This window comes from Passer domesticus, chromosome 14 (assembly GCF_036417665.1).
Source record: "Passer domesticus isolate bPasDom1 chromosome 14, bPasDom1.hap1, whole genome shotgun sequence".
Taxonomy (NCBI): Eukaryota; Metazoa; Chordata; class Aves; order Passeriformes; family Passeridae; genus Passer; species Passer domesticus.
In genome coordinates, this window is record NC_087487.1 from 20,443,315 (window position 1) to 20,468,390 (window position 25,076).

General features: G+C 39.0%; 1 protein-coding gene across 2 annotated transcripts in view; it reads left to right on the forward strand.

The window, feature by feature from the left end:
• The window catches only part of IQGAP1 (IQ motif containing GTPase activating protein 1), a 54,384-nt gene that overhangs the window by 10,965 nt on the left and 18,343 nt on the right, over positions 1-25,076 (forward strand). For both annotated transcript variants that reach the window (XM_064388414.1, XM_064388415.1), the window contains 21 exons: positions 3,197-3,353; positions 3,727-3,804; positions 5,478-5,554; positions 6,919-6,986; positions 8,009-8,122; positions 8,516-8,694; positions 9,337-9,427; positions 9,935-10,098; positions 11,134-11,218; positions 12,290-12,453; positions 12,823-12,983; positions 13,495-13,619; positions 16,836-16,999; positions 19,661-19,751; positions 20,736-20,897; positions 21,279-21,421; positions 21,764-21,934; positions 23,028-23,111; positions 23,206-23,277; positions 23,370-23,439; positions 24,184-24,392. In XM_064388414.1, the coding sequence (XP_064244484.1) occupies positions 3,197-3,353; positions 3,727-3,804; positions 5,478-5,554; positions 6,919-6,986; positions 8,009-8,122; positions 8,516-8,694; positions 9,337-9,427; positions 9,935-10,098; positions 11,134-11,218; positions 12,290-12,453; positions 12,823-12,983; positions 13,495-13,619; positions 16,836-16,999; positions 19,661-19,751; positions 20,736-20,897; positions 21,279-21,421; positions 21,764-21,934; positions 23,028-23,111; positions 23,206-23,277; positions 23,370-23,439; positions 24,184-24,392 (2,629 nt within the window). The remainder of the gene's footprint in view (positions 1-3,196; positions 3,354-3,726; positions 3,805-5,477; positions 5,555-6,918; positions 6,987-8,008; positions 8,123-8,515; positions 8,695-9,336; positions 9,428-9,934; positions 10,099-11,133; positions 11,219-12,289; positions 12,454-12,822; positions 12,984-13,494; positions 13,620-16,835; positions 17,000-19,660; positions 19,752-20,735; positions 20,898-21,278; positions 21,422-21,763; positions 21,935-23,027; positions 23,112-23,205; positions 23,278-23,369; positions 23,440-24,183; positions 24,393-25,076) is intronic.

The following is a 25,076-nucleotide window of genomic DNA, read 5'->3' on the forward strand; positions in this document are numbered from 1 at the left end:
AACAGACTGCATGGTAGTCCTGTCATGAAATGAGCAGCCTTCCTTAGAGGCTTTGTCCATTTTTAAAATTTTCTGCTCTAGTATTTTTGTTTATTCAATTTGCATCACTTTCTGGAGAGATAGTTTGCTAGTTCTACTTCCTCAGGCTTGTCTATATTCAGTCTGAGAGGAAAAGAGTGGCTTTTAATTTATTTTCCACACTATTTCAATTGTCTCGGGTTTAGCCAGACTCAACATCTTCACAGGTGAAAGAGCAAAAGGTATGCCACATGATCAGTGTTAAGTTTTTGCTGTGTCTAAACTCCAGTTCTTGTTGAAATACACCTATGATACTTTTCAAACATAAGGACACATTTGTGTAAATTTGTCATAACTCTCAATAATGCCATATTGTGGGAGTATAAAAAAGTTGTTAGTTGAGATGATGATGTTATTTTTTTTCCAGACCTTGGTAATAGAGCAATGTTTCCTTTAAAAGCTTGAAGACAATGTTACTTGAAGACTGGCTGCCTAACAATACCTGATGTTACCTTTTTGTTGTCATGTCTTGTCAGGAAAGCCTGGTGCTAAATTGCAGTTGATGGTAGTAGCTGCATGTAGGTATTGTAGAATCTTTTTGTAGGAGGGGGATCTTGTAACAGCATGACTAACTGATTGGAAAGGTGCACTTACTACTTTAATTAGAGCTAGCGTCTGTAAAATTGTAAGTCCAATGTTATCTATGCAGTCATGTGATGAAACTTGATTGAAAAAATAAATCTCAGTTAAATATTGTTTTCTGTACTGGTGAGAGGGAGGGAGCATAGTGGAAACAAGTAGCAGAAGTAGCAGAAAATAATTGAAAGTTTCTGCAAAAAGCTTATTGATGGCATATTGTTCTAATGCCTAATGTCGAAAAGGAGTAGAGATTTTTGTTGCCCGTCAGCCAGGTTCCCTGCTCATTGAGAAATGTATTTGTCTCGTTCATCTGGAAATTCCACATGTATTTCTGCATTTTAAGGATGACAGGTGTTAATACAAGTATGTGAGCTTTTAAATATGAAAGGTACTGAATGATATTTTCTGAAAACATAGCTTTGTCCTTTGGCTTAGCAAATGGTTAACCAATGCCACACCAAGCAATAACGCCCACTTAGGAATCTGTTGAAACAGGTATGAGTACACTGAGGTAGCTTATGTTCTAATTATGGGCCATTTGTCTTTCATTATGGAGACAGACAAAACTCACTGCCTCTGCCTCTGTGTCCTTCCATAAGGTACTAACTAAATTGTTTGGTTACACGTCCTTTCTACTTACTTTAGGTCTTCTAGTCTGAAGGAAGTGGATAAGTGTTTTTTTTGTTTTTTTTTTCTTTTTTTTTTTTTGGTGTTTTTTTTTTTTTTTTTTTTTTTTTTTTTTTTTTGTTTTTTTTGTTTTTGTTTTGTTTTGTTTTCCCAGTGAGGTAGTTGGGAAGGTATTGTGAAAACTGTTGCTATGATTTGGATTCTTCCAGCATCTGTGTAGCTCTTTGTCCTCTCAGGAATCCTTGGTTCTAATGGTCTGTGGCATGCAAGTGACAGTATAATTTTGATAATGGTCCAGAATTTTTAAACTTATGTCATGTTTATCACATATTCAGTTAGTATGTGCATTCTTCTAGAACTTAATATTCAAGAGCGACTAAGTTTTGAGAGGAAAACAGCAAAACCTGGAAAAAGAGTAGTTTTAAGGAAAACTGAGTTTCTTTTTGTAGCTTTTGTATAGATATTAGCCAGGTGTTCCCAGAAACCTTTTCTTCCTGGTAAACATTACTTTCCAGGTCCTGCTTTGGGTTGCAAGCCCCACCCTTTTCCTGGGCTCAGGCTGCAGTCCACAGTGCAATGGTGTCTCGTTTGGGATTTAAAGTGCACTGGGTTGAAGCAGGATCATCTACTGCTTGTGTTTCAGATCAGTGCCTGTAATGTGGGCTTATCATCCCTGTAAACCCAGTTATTAAGTTTGTTTACATGATAATTTCAGCTCTGTTTTGTAGTATAGACTGTTGCTATTTTGGACCCCTCTTGTCTTGAAAGTTGCCATTCTGTGATCTTAATTGGTCCAAGAGCTGTAGAGTTCAGCTGCAAGTGAGGCATGATTTAGAAAGTGGCCTGTGGTTGTGCAGGTTCCTTTTTTAGGGACCAGAGCAGTCAGGTAGCAGGTCATCTTTAGGTGAAACTGTAGCTGAGCTTGCAGTTTACAGCCTCCAGTAGCTTGTACAGAAAAAATATCAAGGTGCACCTCCGTTTTGAGAACAGTGATTTTTTTTCAAAATGTTTTACTGTAGTCTTTATTTTTATCATGAGATCCGTGATACCATTACATGAGATGGAAGGCAACAATATAAGGGAAAATGAATTATGAGGAGAGGAATGCCTGTTCCATGTTTTTTCCCCTGTTCTTGAAACATAATAGTAGGGCGGGAGAAGATATATAGGAAGATAGACTTGAGAACATCATCACTGAACTGAAAGAGGGTAGGTTTAGATTCAATATAAAGGAAAAATTCTTTACTGTGTGGGTGTTGAGGCACCTGGAGCAGCTTGCCCAGAGAAATTGTGGCTTGCCCTATCCCTGTAAGTGTTCAGGACCAGTCTTGGATGGAGTTCTGAGCAACTTTGTCTAGTGGAAGGTGTACCTGCTTATACCAGAGGGTTGGAATGGAATAGGCCTTGAGGGGTCCTTTCTGACTCAAACTGTTGTATGATTATGTGAACATTGCAGGGCCTCCCTGTGAAAGAGCTTAAGTAAGTGGCACAAAGTCCTGAAATAACTAGCAAATACTTAATAAGAGTAAAGAAATGCTTGTGAGATAAACCTGTACAAGGGGAAGATTTAGTTAGTTAAAAGGATAGGATGGCCACGCTATGTGTAGAGCAGTACAAACTTAAGTCGTGGGCTGAAGGATAAACATGAAGACGAGATAGTGTCTTAATTACTTTGGAAACTGGCTGATGAACTCTGAACTCTTCTCCTTAATATTTTCTCTGAAGTGTTACTGACTAGCATTTTAATGATGCAGACTCTGTGTTAGTGTTCTATCGGTTTTCAGCCCCTAGTGCTAAGTGAATAGTATGCTTGAGTATGACAGCAGCAGCATGAGACTTGTTTGTCATGGGATTGTGTTCACAAATTAGAAATGTACTCATGTGACCAGCTTTGTTGTATTTGCACTTCCAGATGGATGGAGGCCTGTTTGAATGAGGAGCTTCCTGCCACAACCGAGCTGGAAGAAGGATTGAGAAATGGAGTCTACCTGGCAAAACTTGGAAACTTTTTCTCCCCTAAAGTGGTTTCTGTGAAGAAAATCTATGACAGGGAACAGACTAGGTATAAGGTGAGTGCTGTTGACCATGGATACTTCTTTAGGTAGACATCTAAAAGGGAAATATGTACACTTGGAGATACTGTGAGAAAATAAACATAAAGTTAATTTGTATTAGTCTTACCTGAGAAACTGCGCCTTCAATCTAGAACAATGGTTAGATGAGGGGGTGGGTGGACTGTTAGCTTTATATGTAAGCTTGCACTTGGGTGAAATAATTTGTCGTAAACAGTCAATATAAGTGTTTATAGAAGACTTCAAACTTTTTTCCTGCAAAAGTGCTTTTTTCACTATCTGTGTTAATGAAACTCACCGCTGTTCTTGACAACTGTGATATTTTGTTTCTTAGTGCCCTCCCTTTTGTTTCTGCTAATTTTTATTTCAGGCAACTGGTCTCCACTTCCGACACACAGATAATGTGATCCAGTGGCTGAATGCCATGTCTGAGATTGGTCTCCCCAAGGTAACTTCTGTCTTGTACATCCAAATAAATAAATAATCTCAGAAAAGCTTTGCATTCTGTGGAAGCATTTGCTGTTATAAAAAAAATCAGCACACTTACTCTAATTAGTTCTTAAATTTCTAGATTTGTGTCCCTGTAGAAACTCTCTCCTAAAACTTGCTCAAAGATTTCATTCTGCTACATGTGTGAGAATGACTAGGAACAAAATAATTTATCCCTGTGTACCATATCCCTGATATTAATTATCTTCCATAATATCTGCAATATGTTGTTCTTGCCATGCATTCTTTCAAGCAGTATCCAGGATACAGTTTGATTGTGAAGGTTTTTTTTAGAAATCAATGCTAAACGTAGCAGCACAACAGAAAATACTATGTTCTCTGTTTCTTCAGACTTTCCTATTAAATTTTCACATCAAGTTGAAATGTTCCTGGTGTGGCTTAATCAAATATAAATGATTGACTTGACTGGAGAAATGGCCAGATAAACTTCTTGGAGCTAATAAACACAGTTGCCCTGAAAATACAAGGAACTGTGGTAGCATTGGGCTGATAGTCAAGATTTTTTGTAGCCATGTTATGCATAGTCTCACCAAAACTGGCATTGTTTAGTTTAATCTGATGCATGTTTTCTTTGCATATGTACTTGCACATTGAACACTTCGGTTTTGGCAAAGATTTTTAAATAACTTGTGATTTACTAGTTGAGCTTTCCTGGGATCTATGATGATCTTACAGAAACACATTTGTTATTAGGAAATACTGAAATAAGCTGTTAGGGTGGTTAGGTGAAAAGAAGTGAGGGATTTAGACAGAGAGACATTAAGTGCCAGGTGTGAGGTAAGATTTTCAGATGCAAGTGAGCTTTGGGTGGAAGTAAATGTGTGAGAAGATGTTGAAGAAACTGGGCTGGGGTTTAGAGATACTGGTGCTTTAAGTATTTTGCCATGCAGGACAGCCAGGGAACTGATGCTGTGGAATTAAGAGTCATTCAGTTACTGTTACCTTTACAGAAAGAGCAATGCTATTTTGTGCTTGCAGGCAACAGCAAGGAACCTTCAAATAGCTGTAAAATAATATACTTTATTATGTTACAATAAATCAGGACTTCTGAAATAGTTGAAACGTCATTTGTTAAACTTTGAAGGGCTTTGTGTTTGAAAGCTTTCGGGTCCAGCTAACTGAAAATATAGTATGCAGAGCACCTCAGTGCTGGTTGGGGTTTCCGGAAAATTCTGGAAAACTGAGTGCTGGTCTGGGCTTCCAGTTTTCCTTTGAAACTGTCTCTCCTCTTGTTTCTCAACCACATTTAATCCAAACAAAATTATGTTTTCTCTCTTCTTCTGTAAGTCTTTTTTTTCATCCTTTGTCTTTCACTGAAGTCCTTGTTAATACCTCATGACCCAGTCAGTATCTTGGTGTACACACAAAAGAAAGGTTTTGCCCATTCCCATATGTAGAACTTGGCAGGAAAAGGGGAGCTCTGATTTGGGTATTGGAAACAAAAGGAAGCACTGACACTTCGTTAGGAGAAACGTTGGTCCAGGGCAGAGAAGCTTGAAGAGTTTTGTTCCATGAGCTGTTTCTCTCATGTAATGTGGAAGAATTGAGCTGATGTGATTTGGCTGTATAGAGTGAATATAATTCAGACTGCTACCTTTGTTTTATCTTTAGATATTCTACCCAGAAACGACAGATATCTATGATCGCAAGAACATGCCACGCTGTATCTATTGTATTCATGCACTCAGGTAAGGAGTACTAGACAGAAATCTCATTGCTTCTGAAATCTTTCTGCAAAGCTGAAAGGTGACAGGAGAGAGAGCTGAACTGAAGGCTGGATGAGGGCAAATCTTCTAGCAGAACAATCTCATCAGCTCAGCAAAGATCCATTAAGCCAATATTTTGCCTTGGGCAATGGCCAAATTAGATTCTGAAGGAAAAAAGCCAGGCAAGTATGTTGAGATTACTGCCTTTTCATTCTGGTTCCCACCCTCTCTGCTGTCTGAGGCAGAGCTAGGCATTCCTTAACCAAGAAGATAGTAAGGCACTGGCACAGATTACCCAGAGAAGCTTTGGCTGTCCCATCCCTGGAAGTGTTCAAGGCCAGGTTGGATGGGACTTGGAACAACCTGGGAGTAGTGGAAGGTGTCCCTGCCTGTGGAAGCAGGGTGAATTGAAAGTAGATGATCTTTAAGGTCCCTTCAACCCAAGCTTTTCTGTGATTCTGTGATCTGTGTTGAGCTAGCATGACAGGCAAAAAGTAGGAGCTGTTTTTCTTTTCCCAGACCCATCTTTCTGCAGCTGTGTGGGTTCATCCCTCCTTTGTAGTGATTCCATTTCTCATCAGGCCGTGGGTGAATACATTAACCCCATTTGAGAAAGCCAGATCAGCCTAGTGAATGGAGATGCCACACCTGCAGTCCTGTGTCCAGTTCTGGGCTTTCCAGCATTAGAGAGACACAAACAAGCTGGAGAGAGTTGAAGGAACGGTCACTAAGATGCTTAATGGACTAGAGGATCTCGCCTATCACAATAGGCTGAGAGACAGTTGGGACTATTCAGCCTATGTAACATATAGTGCCAGGGGACTCTCAACAATGTGTGCAGCTATCTGAAGGGAGGATGCAAAGGTGATGAAGATGTGAAGCCAGGCTCTTCTCAGTGATGTCCCATAGTGTGACAAGAGGCAATTGGCATTATCTGAACCACAGGAGATTCCCTCTTAACATCAGGAAATGTTTCCTTTGTCTGTGAGAGTGACCAAAGAGTGGCACAGGTTGCTCTGAAATGTGGGGTCTCCACTGCTTTGATCTTCAAAAGCCATCTGAAATGATCCTGGGGAACTTGATACTATGTGACCTGGTTTGAAAAGGGAGCTTGAACAAACTTGAGAGTGTCCTTCTAGCTTCAACCATTCTGTAATGACTTCATAGTGGTGGGCCAGTTACATGCTGCTGAGGTGGGGAGAGAAGAGTCAGCTCACTCTCTTGGTGATTATCAGCTGTTATATTGGCTTACCTCTCCTTGAATTTATATCTCCTAAAACTGTATCATTGTCAGAACTGTAAGGAAAAATGACTAGTTCTAATTATTTGCTTCTTTTCTTTTCTAGTCTGTACCTTTTTAAACTGGGTCTTGCCCCCCAAATTCAGGATTTGTATGGCAAGGTGGACTTCACAGGTAAAATAAACCCAGCACTTAAGTAAAAGTCTTTATCCCATACCCTTCTAGATCAGTTATGTTTAGGTCAATTCAAGGATTGTTGCTGTTGATATCCTTAATGTAAATAAATTATAAATTAATGGCTGTGAGGAGTTTTAGTAATTTAAGAAAAAGAGACTTCATTTGCCAGCTTCTCAGCCAGGCAGTTAGATAGTCATCGGTTCTGTAATCATTTATTTCACGAATAACAATGTCTTAACTCTTTTGTCTCTGTTGTAAGATACTTAAGCCTTGCATCCATCTCCTTAGGAGAATTTTCAATTTGGAACTTAGTAAATGGTTCTGACCTCCTGTGACAGTTTAGAATCTGAAGAAGTATTTGACAGCTGATCTGCTGCAGGCGATGCCAGCACAAAGTTGTGTGTCCACACACCTCCTCAAAGTTTCACTTCCTTAATTTTGTGAAAGTGTCAAATTCTGTTTTGCATTAGTGAGGTTCTTGCCCAAGGGCACGTATCTGGTTTAAAAGGTGTATAAACTTTATTTCTCTGCAAATTGGTTGTTGATTGTACCAATAAAATGCTGAACTATTAGCTATCTTTTAGAGTTGTATGGTATTTAGCAACCACACTTGTTGACACACTGCATTTGCTTCTCTCAGTGAAGCCTGTTTGTGGGGAAAAAGAAAATCTTAAACTACTGCCTGTGTGTTTTCCTGACCTGTTGGCAACCACAGTTGAGGTACCTCAGAATGGAGTTGGTTTCCAGCTCCTCATGAGAGTTCTTGCATTGTTTTCTTATGAGAAAAACTACAGAATACTCCTGTACAAGTTTCTGGGAGAAATGTAGATTTTAGGAAGGTGTGCAAAATGTCTTAGCATTTTCTTTATTTTGTTTCACTTACCGAGTTACATTCAAAGTATTATTTAAATAGTAATTGTCATCTATTGTAGCTGTCCTATTTTTTTTTAGCAGCAGTTAGTGCAACAATGGTAATGCATTGCTAATGCCATGTAACACTATTTTAACGTATGTTTCAGAGGAGGAAATCAGTAATATGAGGCTTGAACTGGAGAAGTATGGTATTCAGATGCCTGCCTTCAGCAAGATTGGAGGAATTCTTGCAAATGAACTTTCTGTGGATGAAGCTGCATGTAAGGAAAAATGGCATTTTGTTTGCTTATTCAAATCAGCAGATCAGTTAAGTGTTGGTTTTAATGCTGCAGGTTTTAAGCCTAGTACAGTCTTTCTGATAGGCCTTTTCGAAAACTGGGAAGATGTTTTTATTATTTCATGTGTGTATTTTTCTTTTTTCTGGAGGATGATGATTTGACTACTTAAAGTATTGTAACTAGAAAGTAGGCTGCTGTTGTTTTTCAACAACGCAAGGCCATGATGAAATGAGAGATACTTTGATAATTCTTTTTGTTTTCCAGTTAATTTGCAGATAGTTTTTCTGCTCTTTTCAAATAAGGGATTATGGGTTTCTTGATTTTTAACAATGCTGTTTTGTTTGGGAGTAACTGGCAGACTGGCTTGTTTTTCAGTGCATGCTGCTGTAATTGCCATTAATGAAGCAATTGACCGTCAGGTGCCAGCTGACACTCTTACAGCAATGAAGAACCCTAATGCCATGCTAATAAATCTGGATGATCAACTGGAATCCACTTACCAAGCCACCCTCTACAGAGCAAAGCAAGACAAAATGGAGAATGCTAAAAATAGGGTAGTTCAGTTCTTCTTTCAAACCATTTGCATGCATGTTGTATTGCAGTGTAAACTGTGGGGAATTTGCCAAATGTGTGTTAAGGTCATGTATGTGTGGTCTTAGGTGGATTTACTCCTCGTGGCATTCTATTATGTTCCCCAGTAACCTATCTTGCAGAAAACAGGCAATAGTTAGCTGCGTTAGTCTGCTTAACTGTCTGAAATGTGGACCACATAGATACAGAATTCCTGTCAGCGTTTTTATGTTGGGAATGCATCCTTCTGTTTTCATAGATATGTTTTCCTAACAATGAAATGATGAGCAAAAGTGACTGATGGTGGAAGTGGTCCATGTTGCTTTAGAACACTGTATAACACATGCCTGTACTGCTTTCTATGTTCTGGAGCTCTACTGTGTGTTCAGTAGAGCCATTAGATTGAAATAAGATGTTTCTAAGCTGTCTGTATCAGAGTTTGACTATAGTTACTCCAAATGTATTTATGTCTAGGACTTCTTTTTGCTTGTGTAGAGGTAGTGTATGTATGGCCTATCACAGCTCTATATGGGTCAACACTTACCCTTCCTGACCTTTTCAGTTAGAAGGTCTGTAAGGGAGAAAGAAGCTGTAGAAACTCTGATTAGTTTTTATTTCGTCTTCAGATTGCCTCAGAAAGTTCAGATAGAGAGAGAGATGTGTATGAAGAACTTCTGACTCAAGCTGAGATTCAGGGAAACATCAATAAAGTGAACAGTAAGTGTAATGTTATACTAATAGTTTTAATTAAAAGAGTACTTCAAAATTATACCTGTGCTCCTCTTTTTCTGTAATGGTGACAAAATTTCAGGACAGCTCCCCTGTTTTTGTGGGTTGTTTTAGTGGTGGGGTGTTTTGGTTTTCTTCAGTTGTGTGGTTTTGTTGTTGTTAGTTGGTTTTGGTCTTGTTTTGTTTTTTTAGTCATTATTAGTACATAATTGTAAGCCTAATTCACTATGACTTCTGTTATCCTTCCTTTTGGAAATGGATTGTCCATGTTGCTGGGCCCTTCAATTCTTCATCCTGGATAGTGTATGCCATTTCCAACCATTAACCTGTTTTTCAGGCTAATAATTCATAATTGACTTCATAATTGATTCTGGAAGTGCTCCTTTTGGATTTCATACCTAACTTGCTATCTATCAGGTCTAAGAGTATTTCTTTCTGAGCGGTAGGCTGTGTAATCCACGGGACTTTCTCAAGACTCTGTTTTACTGTTGCTAGCACACGCAGCCATATCAAAGATTGACCTGGCTTTGGAACGAGGAGATGCATTAGCACTGTATGAAGCTTTGGCAACACCAGCCCTGGGACTTAAAGGATTACTACGAGAAAATTGCGACTGGTATTTCAAGCAGTTCTTGAGTGATAGACAACAGAAACAGGAGGTATGGAAAAGTGTAATTACCCTGATTTGTGAGGTTTTCCCCTGCTTCTGCCTTTCACCCCATACAACTGTGTACTAATCACTTGGTATATCCCTGCATTACAGTTTAGTGTTGTCTAGAAAAAGTCAATGTTAAAGAGATGGAAACATTCAGTAAGCCTCTTATTTAGGCTTTATCTCTGCATGTGAAAGGCCAGTATGTTTGTGTGTAGGTGTACATACAGTAGACCAAACCTTAAACTACCAACTTATGTGTATATAGAATTATTAAAATTAAGATGTGTCCTCCCTCATTTTGCTATTGTCAGTGGCCAAATAATGTGAATATGTGTGTTTTATAAACACCTGTCAGATAAGCTTGAACTACTTTCACTGTGGAGAATACGGTCATAGACTGCTTGAAGGCATGGTGCTTAGGGACATGATTTAGTGGTGGATTTGTCAGTATTAGGTGTATGGTTGGACTCAATGATCCTAAGGGTCTTTTTCAGCTTCAGTGATTCTGTAATGCTACCCAGGTTATTTAAGTCCTCCTATCCCCCTAGTTACTCAGTCTTCTTTTCTATTTGTATTTGTATAGTATCATAATAGTCCAAGAAGCGTGTATGTATAAGCCAAAGTTGCATGTTGTCCATTTTGATGTTCTGCTAACCCTATAGTTGCTCAGAAGTAAAACACAACATTACTTAATAGATTTTTCATGCTAAACTGCACAATTGGTAGTCTCACTCCCGCACACAGCTCATATACAGGGAGCCATTTCCATCAAAGTTGTGCCTTTTGTGTTAAATATGTTATCACTTCGGTGGCAGTCTTGCCTTTTATTGCTATGTCCATGGGACTGCAGTTCTGATATAAAAAAAGATCAGGTTGTGCACATGCAACCTTTCAGCATCTGAAATGAGAATCTGGTGAGTAATTTCTGATTTCCGTATGTATAGTCTTTCTAGTTTGAGTTGAAGTGCAGTATTTTCATTGAGGTAATTGAAATTAACTTGGCATTGTTTCACCCTTACAGTTTCTGGTTTTTCTTTAGGCTGGTCTTGCTGGTCCTCTGCAGAAAGAAGAGTTGCAGTTGGGAGTGGATGCTGCTAACAGGGCAGCACAGCAGTACCAGCAAAGTAAGGATCAGCAGAAATTATTGTAGCAAAGTTACTGTGGGTGTGATCAAGAACATGAGGCAGCACAGTATTTGGGTCTTGTATGAATGGTCATTGTGAATGTTCTTTAAGTACTTCACAGCTGCTAAGAACATGAGAGTTGGTTTCCCTAATTATTTGCAGTGTCTTTTGTTCAGCTCTTACAACATGGCTGGAGATAACAGCATTAAAACATTAATTTCAATTAAGAAACATTGAATTTTCGCATCCATATTAAAAACCCTCTTTTATAGAATACTTTTATGAATTTTTATACTGTGGATCTGTGAAGAAAATCTGGATTGCTCCAAGAGATGTGAAAGATAGGTTTATCTGCTGATCATTCACACTGAGCTACAGATCCATTTCTGTTTCTGAATATCAGGTAGCAAATAAAATCAGATCATTTGCTGATTGGTTTTTGATAGATGCTTCTGAGACCACACAGAGCTCTCTTACTGTGCATGAGCAATTAATTTTGTGATAGGTAGAAAGGAGAATAACAGAGATTGGAGGAGAGAGGATTTAGAATACAAGAGGAAAATAGCAAATGCCGAATTAAGTAGGCATCTGCCTTCGAAGTACCTTACTTGTTAGGCATGGAAGTCCACATTTGTTTATCCTCTTGCAGTGTTTTAAGTTAGCCAGCATGTACCCACTATGGAGTGCCTGTGTTACTGCCTTGAGCAGGATAGAGGTAGAGAGGAAGAGAAAATCTGTATGATTCACCCAACCAAAAATTTGCAATGAGGCTTCTTACTATCAGAATACTGAAATGGTAAAACAGTCCCTTGATAACCAGACAAAAAGTTGAACTAGTATTAAATATGAGCATTGTGTGTTTTAATGGTCTTCAGTAATGGAAGACTAGCTAACTAGTGTAGGGGGTGTATGGGTCTGAGAGTTTGGCTCTTTCCCTGCAGTTTGGGTAATATTCTTTCTCCAGATAAGTAAAATGAAAAATTTACTCCATTTGAGTAAAATGAAAGTGCTGTTATTATGAGAGTCTCAACTATCTGCTCTCCTTATTTTTTATGCTCTTTGAATTTCTAGAACTGGCAGCAGTAGCCAAAATTAATGCAGCAATTCAAATGGGTGATGCTGAGAATACTGTGGCAGAAATGATGAATCCAGAGGCCCAGTTACCAGAGGTTTATACATTTGCTGCAGATCTTTACCAAAGGGAGCTGGCCACCTTACAGCAACAGAGCCCTGAAGTAAGTATCACCTTCTCTGTTATTTCTGAAAGTTGTCATGGGTCACTGGGTCTACCTTGTCTGTTTTGCTAAATGCGTTCTCTGGAACAAACCTGTGTTGAGTCTTCACAGAACTGCTTTCGCGTTCAGTCTGTTGTGATGTGATTTAATCCTTTAATCTTTATTTGATCGGCCTTGGAAGACTTTACCTCAGTCTCTCACTTGGTGCTCTAGCTTTGTTTATGATACTCACCTTTCTACTTTGTTGTCTTAAAGGATGTCCCTTTGCCTTGTTACATGTCTGTTCTGACAGCTACTCCATTTTTTCTATGTGCAGCAATAGTTTGTATAGAGTGAATAGAATTAATTTCTTATTGTCTTTGTATGCAGGGTCACCTAACCCATCCAGAACTATCTGTTGCTGTAGAGATGCTGTCTTCTGTGGCCCTGATTAACAGGGCTTTGGATTCAGGGGATATGAATACAGTGTGGAAACAATTGAGCAGTCCCGTCACAGGCCTTACAAACATTGAGGATGAGAACTCGCAGAGGTGAGTAATTCGAGGAATTGTAGCTATCCTTGATGTTGCTTCATGAATTTTCTGTTCCTTCTCTTAAATTTTACATTATTTCTACATTATTTGTTACGGTATGGATTTAATCTCTGCTATCTCTTGCATCTTGTTTTTGCAATTACTGTTTTTTACTGGTCTGACTCCTGTGCTTTCAGTGCTTTCTCATGGATTTCACATCAAAACCATGCTGTAATACCATTAGGTTGTCACCAATACTTACGCCAGCTCACCCATTTTCTTTGCCCTCAACTGTTATTCAGCATTTCAGTGTTTTTTTCTGTTTGGCAATTTTGTCTGTTTGAACCTACTTAACGTTTCTGCTGATATCCTTCACACACACAAGCATTTCTCTTTCTCCCCATTTTCAGTTTCAACCCTCATGTTACCTCTCCCACTTTGTGAGCAGTTCTCAGTGCTAGGTTGTGTGCTCCCTAAGCAGCTTGTTGCAATGTCATATTTGCTGGGTTTGGGTTTTGTTTTCTGACAGATACATTGATGATTTGGTAAAGCTGAAAACTGAAAGAAGTGCAGAAGGAAATGAATTTATCACATGGAATGATATCCAATCATGTGTTGACCATGTGAATAAAGTTGTGCATGAAGAGCATGAAAGTAAGTTTTTCTGTTCAATTCATGGTAGACTGGTCGTAGCTTATAAGGAGTACTAAAATTAGATGCATGTCAATCCAAAAAGTTATTGATTGACTTGTAGTTGTGTTATACATTAGAAAAATAGGAAGATCTTAGTTGTGAACAAGACTTGGTGTTCTGTAATATGAAAGTCTTGGTTGCAGGACTTGTTGTTGATGGAGAGATCAAGCAGTCTGTTGTGTTTGTGGTATTGACATCAGTATTTCAAAGCTGTTTGTTAATACTGCCAGTGTAAATTTCAACCCTTTTCGTATTGGAAATGCGTTGTCTGGTGTCAGTGTCTAGGATTAGTCTAGAATCTTCTCATTTTGCTTCAATCCCCCAAATTTAAGCTAGTATTTCCAAAATCTCTCAATTAGCTGAAGCCTTGTCTTGGAGTGCTCCATCCCTCTTCCTAATTTGCTGTGTTCAGTAGAGGATATTTTTCTTGAAGTCTTATCCTTTTATTTGATGGCTACTTTTTCCCTGTTCACATTTTCCTCTTCTTCCTTTTCTTCTTTTTTTTTTTTTTTGCTTTTTGCTTTTTTTACCTTCCCAGTATTTCATTTACTAGTTTAGTTGCCAGTAATTTAGCTCTGTAATCAGAAGATGTGCAAAAACTCTCTGAAGTTGCAAGTGTCTAACACAGATCACTGGTGAAACTCCAGCTCCCTGGGTGCGGGGACACTGATGTTTGAGCTCTCACTGTGACCATGCTTCTGAAGTTAATCCTTCTGCTGTACTATGTGTCTTACGCCCTGCTCAGCCAATCTCACTGCTCAGTGTTTCTCTAGATGGCTTATTGACCTGGAGCATGGAAGCCTGTTTCTTCGCATTCACATAAAAGGTGTGATCGAGGAATTACCACTAATGCATTGCACTCACTTACAGGCATTTGGTCAGTAGTCCTATATTGAAGAGAACACGAAGAGATGTAGTATATACATACATACACAGTGCGAGGTTCAGCGGGGCTTGGAGCAGCCTGATCTGTAGTCTTGTCCTAGTGAAAGGTGTGCCTTGCCCATGGCAGGGGGACTTGGAGCTAGGTGATCTTTAGTGTCCCTTCCAACCCAAACCACTCTCTGCAGCAAGTGTGAGTACTGAAAATTATATACTCATGAAGGAAAAACAATACTGCTGCAAGCTGAAAATGGTGGATGAGTGTTAATGTAATTTCTGTGCTTCTAGCCCTGCAAGTTTTTTACTTTCTATTTCTCTCAGTAGTATTTATGTTAATAATGGTCTTTTAGCAGTGACAAAAGACTGGGTCTGAGTGTAATTATGAAAACTTCATCAGAAAAGAATACTGGAGTAATTCTTCTTGTGCTAAGACAGTATTAGTTATGTAAAATCCAGAGTGGAGATAGAGGAGTCATTGAAACAAACAAACTTATTCTTCAGTAGACCCTTGTGATGTTCTGTTTCATGTGGTTTAATTTTGGGGTCTTGTTTTCTTGTTTTCATTAAGGGTTCTTAATTTTTGTTTATGAGCAATACTGAAAGCCTCGTGGGTTTGACACTAACTTTGAAGCCATCTTTGAAATATTTATAATTTTATAATATTTAATATCTCAGCAAGGCTTGGAGCTTTGCATCATAAAGCTGGAGAGATTTGTCACAAGTGTGGAGGTGATGATAAAGTTTATGTTGTACACTGAGACAAGCAGGTGTCTTCTGCCACTCCTTCTTGTGTACTTGGTGTGTTGTGTTTCTCTTGCAAAAGTTATACTCTAGAGATCGTTAACTTTTAAATTAAGTGCGTGCTGTCTTGGTTAACTTGTTTCCTGCATCTCCAAATAGGTACTGTGTTTCCTATTTGGGTTACATAAGTGGATTTGTTGAAACCATACAAACAGGGCACCACACTGGGGGTGCACACACTGGTGCCAGTTTTATAGTATCTTTTCTGTGTAAGAGGTTACAGTTGAATTCTAAAAGTGTGTGTAGTCCCAACATCCTGTTTCTTTTAATGCTTCTTGTCCTGTAAGAAAAGCTGCAGAAATTCCTATAATGATGTAAATTGTTCTCCTGGGGAATTTCCTAATTCTTTGGTCTGCTTTTTATATGCCCTTATGCAAAGATAAGTTTTGTCTTCCCTGTATGAATGAATTAAATTAGTCAGAGAAGGTCCTCAAGCTTTGTGGCTATATATATACACACACACACACGCACACACACACACACACACATATATATATACACACTTATATATTTATATGTGTGTGTGTGTGTATTTTTTTTTCTGTGTGCTTTCTTAAGTTATTGTATGTGGTTTTTGATAGAACCCATGCCATCATTTTAGTGATGCAGTTCTTGCAGTGTCCTCAGGATATATTTTTCCCTGATCTCTACTCCATCCAATTGTAATCTCTTCCCCAAGATGTTCTACTTTTTGTATGAACTTCTGTTTTGTGAGTCTTGTGTTGAAGCGTCACAATCTTTGAATACAAGAACCAAAGTTTGAGATTCCCACACTGATCTCCTTTCTTTATCTAAAAGACTGCTTTGTTCTGCACTGAACAAACCGTGGTTGGATCCCTCTTTAAGTAGAGAATTGAATCAAATGAACTATGGGATTCATCTTGACCCAAGTCTTTTCATGATTTTCAGGATGGTTGCTATAGATGTAGATTCTGTTTGCCTTTACCTAACTGTAAGGTCTTTATTTTGCTGAACAGTAAATTTTACTGTACTTGAATAGCATCCACTTTTCTGATAATACAACTGATACTACATATGTCCTTAATGAAAGAGTTTTCTGAAATACGAGGTTACTGTATTTTTAAATGGTATTCCATGCAGGTCCTTAATTTCATGTGAAGATTTCTTTCTGGAGAAGCCAGAACCTTGGAGTATAGTGAACTCTGGCCATTTGAGCTTTCTAGAAGCTCAGAGCTGGGTGTCTGAGGATTCAGTTTTGTCCCTGCATGTGGTCTGCCTGAGGTGTTTTTTTGTTTCCCTTTGAAACTTTATTTTTTTGATTGTAGCACTCAAGAATTACAACTGCTTTGGGGGAGAGAAATAGCTTTGGTTTCTTTGCTAGTAAATAATGTTTTCTGTTAAAAATATTGTGGTTCTGAGCTGTTTCTTGGTTTAGGAAGGACTAACCACTTTTCTTCTGAAGCAATGCTTGTGATTATTGTTAACCAAGAATGGAACTTTGTATTTCTCCTCTCCATTTGCATTTCTCTGTAGGGATTTTGGCAATTGGTCTTATTAACGAAGCTCTGGATGAAGGGGACACCAAGAAGACTCTTCAAGCCTTACAGACTCCTGCAGCAAAATTGGAGGGTGTAACTCCAAAGGTGGCACAGCATTACCAGGATACACTACTTCGAGCCAAGAGAGAGAAAGCGCAGGTGAGTGCAGTTAAATGCACTTCTTGAAAGACCTTTGCATTAGTTAATGGTTTCCTACTGGTCTTGAAAGTCAGGAATCAAAATTGGCAATGGAGAGGTGGGCATTCTGCATACCTTCAACCAATCTTAACCAATCAGAAAGAGATTTCAGCTAGCAGTGTGAACCCATGAACTGTGGAGATGGGTATAGGGATATTAAGTGCACATGGTGGCTTGCTATAGCTAAACTCAGGTCCAAGTGAGAGACGTATCTTTTTTTTGTGAAAAAAATAATATTAATGATCTGGTTTTGTGAGGAGACCATGTTTATTACAGGAGTAGTGAACTTCTCATTTCAAGTTTTCTTTCTTTCTGCAAGCTTAAGTGTTTTATTCTAATGTTCTGTGTTAAATGTACTCTTAAGTATAATTATATATTTGGCAAATAAGAAAGTTTCTGGAAGCGGGAAAATCTGTAAAGTGATAAATTCTAAAAAAGATGTGAAACAACATACATGCTACCAGCAAATTATATGCTGTTGTTCACCTGATGACACTTCCACAGCTATGACTTTTTTGAGCAGAAGTTGTCATTAGCCAAGGACTTCTACCTACTTGTACGTAGTTGCAGTTTTCACTAAACTGAAAGGTGAAGATGGAGAGGAAGAGCAAGTTTCATGTTACAGGTATAAGAAAGGATGACGAGTGCACATGTGTGTATGCAAATGATTTTTGGGTAGTAGGGATAGGGCACTGGGTTTTTTGTTTCCCTTATGTATTTACAGAGATGTAGCAGATGTCTGCTTTCAGAGGTTGAGAGTGTTTTGTTTTCTTTTTTCTGCTGTGGAGCTCATTGCTCTAGTAGCAATGCACAATTTTGTATAGAGGCTAAAGTCTAGATTGTGTTGAACATTTTGTTTTTGACTAAAGGTAAACCAGGGTGATGACAATAGCTGAAAACTGTATGCAGTGCTGATGAAAATAATTAAGCAGCTTTCCCAAGGTCTTGACAGGGTTAAGGTTCCTCAGGATCCATTTTGTGCTGAAGCATTTCCTCTCGCTGAGTCAGAATGAAACAATGAAATCTTTTTATCCTGTACTTAAACTTGTGCCAGACTGTGCTGGTAACTTCTGAGTTGGTATGAAATTACCTTATTTAGGCATAAGATAAATAAAGGGCTTCTCTCAGCAGCATAGGAATCATTCCAGAAACAGGAAGATCATATTATATGGTAACAATGTGGGGAAAAATAAGCACAATCTTAAGTCAACTGTTATGAACTAGTGATTTCTGTACCTTGGGGCTGAGGAGGATTATTGTTCACCTGAAGATGTTTGGTTGATTACTTGATTGGGGAGTGCTGTATCATGCATGTTTCTGATGTGATGAGGTGACAGAGAGAAAAAAACAGTAGACTCTGTAGTATGTTACACTGTGTGTGTCTTGCAGAAAGCCTTGCAGCAGTAAAACTGTAGAGAAGCATGACATGGTTTGGGTAGCCTTCAGGTTGACTTCTGTGGCTAGATAGTACAGTGGAGTTACAGTGATGATTCTCCCCCACATCCTGGACAGGAATTTTGCTGTTGCTGGTACTCTTGTGGGACTGTCTGGCTTTCAGATGAAGTCTGCCTGTGAAGGTCATGTTAAGCTCTTGGATGAAGTATCATTTAGCCAGTTAGTTTCAGATCTGCCACTGCCAACAGTGGTTGAAATATGGAAAGCAGATAAGGAAATGTTAATTTTAAGTCTGGCCTTAAAGCTCTTGAATGTTGTAAATAGTGGTTCTTTTGTGCACTGTGATTATTATTCCCTCCCAGAACTAAAGGTTTCCTGTGTTCTGTTTGTACGAGGAAAGTTGTCAGAGGGATGGTAGTTACATCTTGGCATTTCTTTTGGTAGTTACCTACAGGAAGCAACAGTGGGTGGGGAGAAGCTTATACTTGGCAACTGCTGGGTCATTGTTCTTTATATATATTTTGGGACTTGCAAAACACTTGCCCTTTTCCTTCTCTCAAATTTATGCATGTAACATTAGCTCATTTGGCTAGATTTCCCAGCCAAAATACAGGATACGGTGTGATCACTGGTCTTTGACAGACAATCTATTAAAATAAAGATTTAAAACATGGCTTTGACTGCTGTGTGTGTACACCCATCCACAACACATATGATGCTTTTTGCTTTGTTAATTTGTGCAGGTTTGTGAAGTTTTGTGGTCACAGAAATGAACAGCCTGATGTGATGTTAGTTACCCAAAGGTTTGTTAGTTTCTGCACACAGATGTGCATCAGCAGCTCTCTGTAGTCCTCTTCTGTTGAAGGACTACCTTCCTGGGAAATCATATCCTCTTCGCTATTTTGGTACTAAGTCCCTGGCCTTGTGTTCACTCATCTTATTAGAGTGATTCTTATTGATAGAATTTCTTGTTTGTTCTGTTTCCTGAGATTTTTTTTTTTGTCTGGGAGAAAGTATTTAGTTTGGTAATGCCATAGTAGTCTCTGCCAGTCGCAAATCCACATGATGTCCTTGTGCTGGAGTTAGTTAGGAAGACTGAAATACTTCTTTTTCCCTCTGTTATGGAAAACTACTCTATTGGCTGTTTCTGACTATACGTTATCTTACTTGGCAAAAATAGTGATACTTTTCTGCTGATATTGCATATTTTTCTTGTATTCTCTTCAGGACACACAGGATGAAACAGCTGTACTTTGGTTAGATGAAATTCAGGATGGGATTCATAAGGCTAACAAGGACACAGAGGAGTCCCAGAGATGTAAGTATTACCATACAGTATTGCAATTAATCCTTACTACCTGCCACCAGTTATTTAAGGAAGAGTTGGGGACTAGAAATGTCATGTACATGTGGCAGAGGAAACCAAAAGAGCCTACAGGCTTCTGGTGCAGGTGTGGTTTTTTGAGGAGTGAATGTCGGATTCTTCAAATACTAAGTTTCTTCTGTTGTGGGGGGATATGCATTTTTTTCCAGTTTTGCATGTGACCATTAGACCACGTTACCTTGTTGGACAAATCTCTATCCAATTGTTTGTCGTTTGCAACTAATTGTGCGTGTCAATGGGTGGTTGTTTAGAAGTGAGACTGTTCACTTACTTGCACTATTGAAATGGTGTCTTCTGGTGAGCATTACCTTTTGTTTGCATGAGGTACTGTTGTCTTGTCTTGGTTCCCATAGGTATTGCCAGACAAACACACATGTTTTTTGGATACTGAGAGTACTACACGTCAGTGATACTCGCCTTTGCTCCTTAACGAAGTTTGCAGGTGGACTGGTCCACCCATTGTTGCATGTCAGTCTTTATAACAATGTTGTTTCTGTCTGCAGAAACAAGTAATTACTGCTCTGGTTGTTGAAAAGGCCCCTTTTGAGTTGTGACTGGCTCTGCCAGAAGAAACTGTGTTAACTGAAACAGACATCAGAGGAGAGTTGTAACTGTGTGTATTGAAAAGTTCTGGTGGTAAATCAGCACCATACCGGAGCTTTGGGCACACACATTACATGCTGTCAGGTGCAGTTCCACACATGGTTGGATACTCTGTACTGAAGAGGCCTCTATACTGCAAGTTGTCTAGTTGGTTTTTTATTTATATTTCATGTTTATGTACACTTAAAATTTGTGTATCTTACATACAACCCAGCTATAAGGGTGTGTTTGTGTTGCCTTGCTCTGTTCTGCCCTTCTGTGCTTGCTGTGAGCTACTGAGCCCCTGAACTAACTTGCTTTCTGGTGTTATCCAAGTCTCCTTAGGAATTCTGGCCATTAATGAAGCAGTAGACCATGGTGACGTTAGCCAGACTCTGAGTGCCTTGCGTTCACCTGATGTTGGGCTATACGGAGTCACTCCAGAATGTGCTGAGACGTACCAGCAAGAATTGTCAGAAGTTAAGAAAAGGGCAGCAGGTACACCTTAAGTAGCTAACTATTTGTGAATTAAATGCAATATATTCCATTGTACATGGAATTGGAACTAGAGGTAAAAAAGCCCCATGGAAAAAATCTTGTGTTGTAGATAGCAGCTGTGGATGCTTTGTGAAATAAGGTTTGTTTTTTGTTTTTTTTTTTTTAAAGAGTATGAATAGTATAATGTTCTCCACTTATAGAATGTGTTGTGTTTAGGTAGCTCTCATATGAGGTCATTAGGGACTCAGAAACATTCCTTTCCTTGCTTGGAGGAAGAAGAATCTGTAAAGTAAATTTCCTGGTTGTAACATTTGTATGTGTGAAAGGTAATAAATACACTTGTCAGAGTTTCAGACTTCTAATTGCAGTTTTTGCTCTTAGGAGGCAATGGCAGTGAGTGGGTGAAACACTGGGTGAGAGGAGGCTATCATTATTATCATAACCTGCGGACCAAAGAGGGAGGATGGGATGAACCAGCAGAATTTGTGCAAAATGACACTCAGCTGTCACGGGAAGAGATACAGGTAGAGTAATAGATTAACACATGCTCCTTCTCTCAAAAGTTGATGTTCTCGCCAGTCCCACCCTTAATGCAGCTCTAAGATAGAATTCTTCAATGCCATAGTCATGTTAACACTCATTTGATTTGCTAGGCATCATAAGATTATATGTGTCACAACTCCTTGTCCTATTTCATAAAAATTTATCCTGTCACTAAAAGAGTATGGTACGATTATGTCACTGTTTTTTGAAAGACAACTTTGGAGTTTCTTGTAAGCACGGTGTGGAAAGCTGATGTAACATCCTTTTTCTTGTATTTCCATTTTCTTTTTCTGGCTTCTCTTCCTATCATAACATTAAATCAGAGCACCATATCTGGAGTCACTGCAGCATACAACCGAGAACAGTTGTGGCTTGCAAATGAGAACCTGATTATGAAACTTCAGGCTTGCTGTCGAGGGTATCTTGTTCGCCAGGAATTTAACTCAAGAATGAATTTTTTGAAGAAGCAAGTCCCAGCAATCACTTGCATTCAGGTAGTGATACCCTTTAATTCTGTTTGGAACTTGTACTCTGCAGTTGTTTTCTGTACACAAGGCTATTAACAGTTTTTGTTCAATTCAGGTAGTTACAGCATACAATTGTCTTTGCCTCATATTGTAACTTATCTAAAAACATTTTCTTCTCCAGTGAGTTGGTATATTATTCGCTTTTAGGTGTCATATATAATCAATTCAATAATCACATAGAATTGGAGAAAGAAAAAGTTATTTGAGGAGGCTTTCACAATTATTTTTTTACACGTTTCAGTGTTTCAGGCGTAAGGAAATATGAAGTGTGTTGTACATGTAGATGGTGATAGTACCATGACATGCATTGCTGCTGTGATTCATCATGAATTAAAGAGAAACAACATGGTCTTCAGTATTCTTGCTTCTCTTCAAATTTGTCCAGGGATTTGGAGGACTGGGGACCTGAAGGAGATGGTTGGATAATTCAGCATGAAGTCAAGTGCATTTATAGGACAGTCACAAAAAAATTCTTTCTATGGTGTTGTAACTGAAATGTGTGCAAATGCAATAGTTACTTTGCATCCTATTACCATTTTATTATTTCAGCAGTATATGTCCATTTGTTTCTGCCTAAGTAGCACATACTCTGCCTGTATATTTAACAAAACCTCCAGACCCACTCCCAGCTCATTAAAATAGCACACTCTCCCTTTAAGTGTAGTGCAACCCCTTGCCTGACTATTCCCAAGTGTGGAGGGCAGTGGGTCTGCTGGGAAGGCTTAAAATGTTACACCATTGTTCTCAGAAGCAGCAGCTGCTAACACCTGATCCTCATGTAGAACAGTTTCTGTCAACTTGACTGTTTCACTGTATCCTTAACCCCTAACTGTGCTTCAGAAGGCCCAGGCTCTTCATGGAGTAATTTCGAGTCTCTCATGATTACATTTGCTAAATAGTTAATGCTTCACACAGTGTATCTCTTGATAAGACAAGTGTTTCTCCTTCATGTTTCATTTAGCCAAAAGGGCAGTTGGAAACTGAGGAACGCAAAGCTCAGATTTCTAATTACTTCTGTTCAATTAGAAAAGTAAAGTGAGTGTGCCTATTTTGTTTTCAGTCTCAATGGCGTGGCTACAAGCAAAGGAAGGCATATCAAATCCGTTTGGATTACCTACGTGCACAAAAGGACCAAGTAGTAAAGGTAGTGCAGGTTCTCTGCTGACTGTTTTGGTAAGCCTTTGGGGTACTGGACTTCGTAGATAAGGTTTCTGAGTGTTTTGGTTACCCTTCAATAGATTCAGTCAATGACCAGGATGTATCAAGCCAGAAGACGTTACAGAGATCGTCTGCAGTATTTCAGAAACCACGTAAGAGGCTATCTTGTTAAATGTATTCTGTACCTGACTTCAGTACTCTTTCCAGAATTATGTCAAGTGTGTTTTTGTTTCTTAAATCCTAGATCAATGATGTTGTAAAAATTCAAGCCTTTATTCGAGCAAACAAAGCCCGAGAAGACTATAAAACCCTCAGTAAGTATTGCCAAGAGGAGAAAACTGATGTACCTCGAATCTCTGTTTGTGAGGGATCATAGATTCATAGAAGAGATTCCCCAACTCTCTGCCTGTCTCCATAGGAGAGATCCTCCCGTCCCTGATCTTCTTTGTAGCCTTCCTCTGGACTCGGTCCTGCAGCTCCATATCCTTCTTACTGTGTTGGGGGCCCCAGAGCTGAACACAGTACTCCAGGTGGGGTGTCATTAGAATAGAGTAGAGGAGGAAACCTCCTACCACACTGCTTTTGATTCAGCCCAGGATGCAGTTGGCTTTCTGTGCTGCAAGTGCACATTGCTGGGTCATGTCAAGCTTCTTGTCAACCAGTGTGATATTGGCTGTGTGTTCTATAATATCAAGACAGTTTTGAGGAGCAATTGGGGTGAAGTTGATTGGGCAGTGCAGGGAGTAGGTAGTTCTTGAGGCTGAAGGAGAAGTTGATTCTAGCTACCTTTTTTTTTCTTTTCCTGAAAAATATAACTGTAGCTTTGCAGTTAGCTCTGACAGTGTGGACTACCCTATGCTGATACTGACTTTGTTCTTGATTTAGTTCTCTTACAACTTTCTCAAAACAGGAGAATCAAAATGTCTGAAGCTGTTCAGACAAGATGGTACTAATTTGACTCTGGGTGGTCCTTGATGTGCTGTTTAAACATAGATAAGGCATATATTTACTTCTGTTTGCCATACCCTAGTGTTATCTATTTTATTGCCTGTTTTTAGTTAATGCTGAAAATCCACCTATGGCTGTGGTTCGGAAATTTGTCCACTTGCTCGATCAGAGTGACCAAGATTTTCAGGAGGAGCTTGAGCTAATGAAACTGCGTGAAGAAGTTGTAACCTTGATCCGATCCAATCAGCAACTGGAGAACGACCTCAATCTCATGGACATCAAAATTGGTTTGCTAGTGAAAAACAAAATTACATTGCAGGTAAGAAATGTGTTGTTGGGAGACCAGGTACACATAGAATTGAGCCCAGTGGTAGTTAGCATGGAGAGCTTCTGGCCTCAGATGTTGGTTGCTCAGGCCCAGTGGAAAACATTTCCCCTGACTTAGTTTTTACTCCCAGTATGTTCTTAGTTCATTCCACTAATTTAGTATGTATCCCTAGAAAAGAAGACTGTAGGAAGAGAAGAAACAAGTCCTGAAGCTAAAAAAGGCAACAAGACTACCTTGATCTAACAAATGCAACAGGTTTTGTAATGAAAGGCTTTGAGATTCTTTTTGTTGCTCCTTTGTGGTTAAACAAGTCACACACATGCCACAAGTTTTCAGCTACAGCATTGTCTTTTCTTCAAGCTGAAGTACTGGTCAGCTTTTCATGTGGTACTGGATTCATTACACTTAGGCTTCTCTGAGTGCAAAATCTCAATTGGTGTAGTGTAATTTATCTTAGAAGGAAGCTGCAGTGGTTGGGCTGATGATTGCGGTGAAAAGTGCCATTGCTGTCAGAGTATATGGAGGTAGTGAGCTAGCTGAATATGGAACAATATTTGTAAACTGTAAGCCCAGTTTAAAAAAGGAAAACATTTCCAAGTGTCTTCAGAATGCTACCAGCGCTGATTGTAGTTGCTACCAAGAGTGAGTAACCCTTCTAGGGTTTCAGACAAAGTC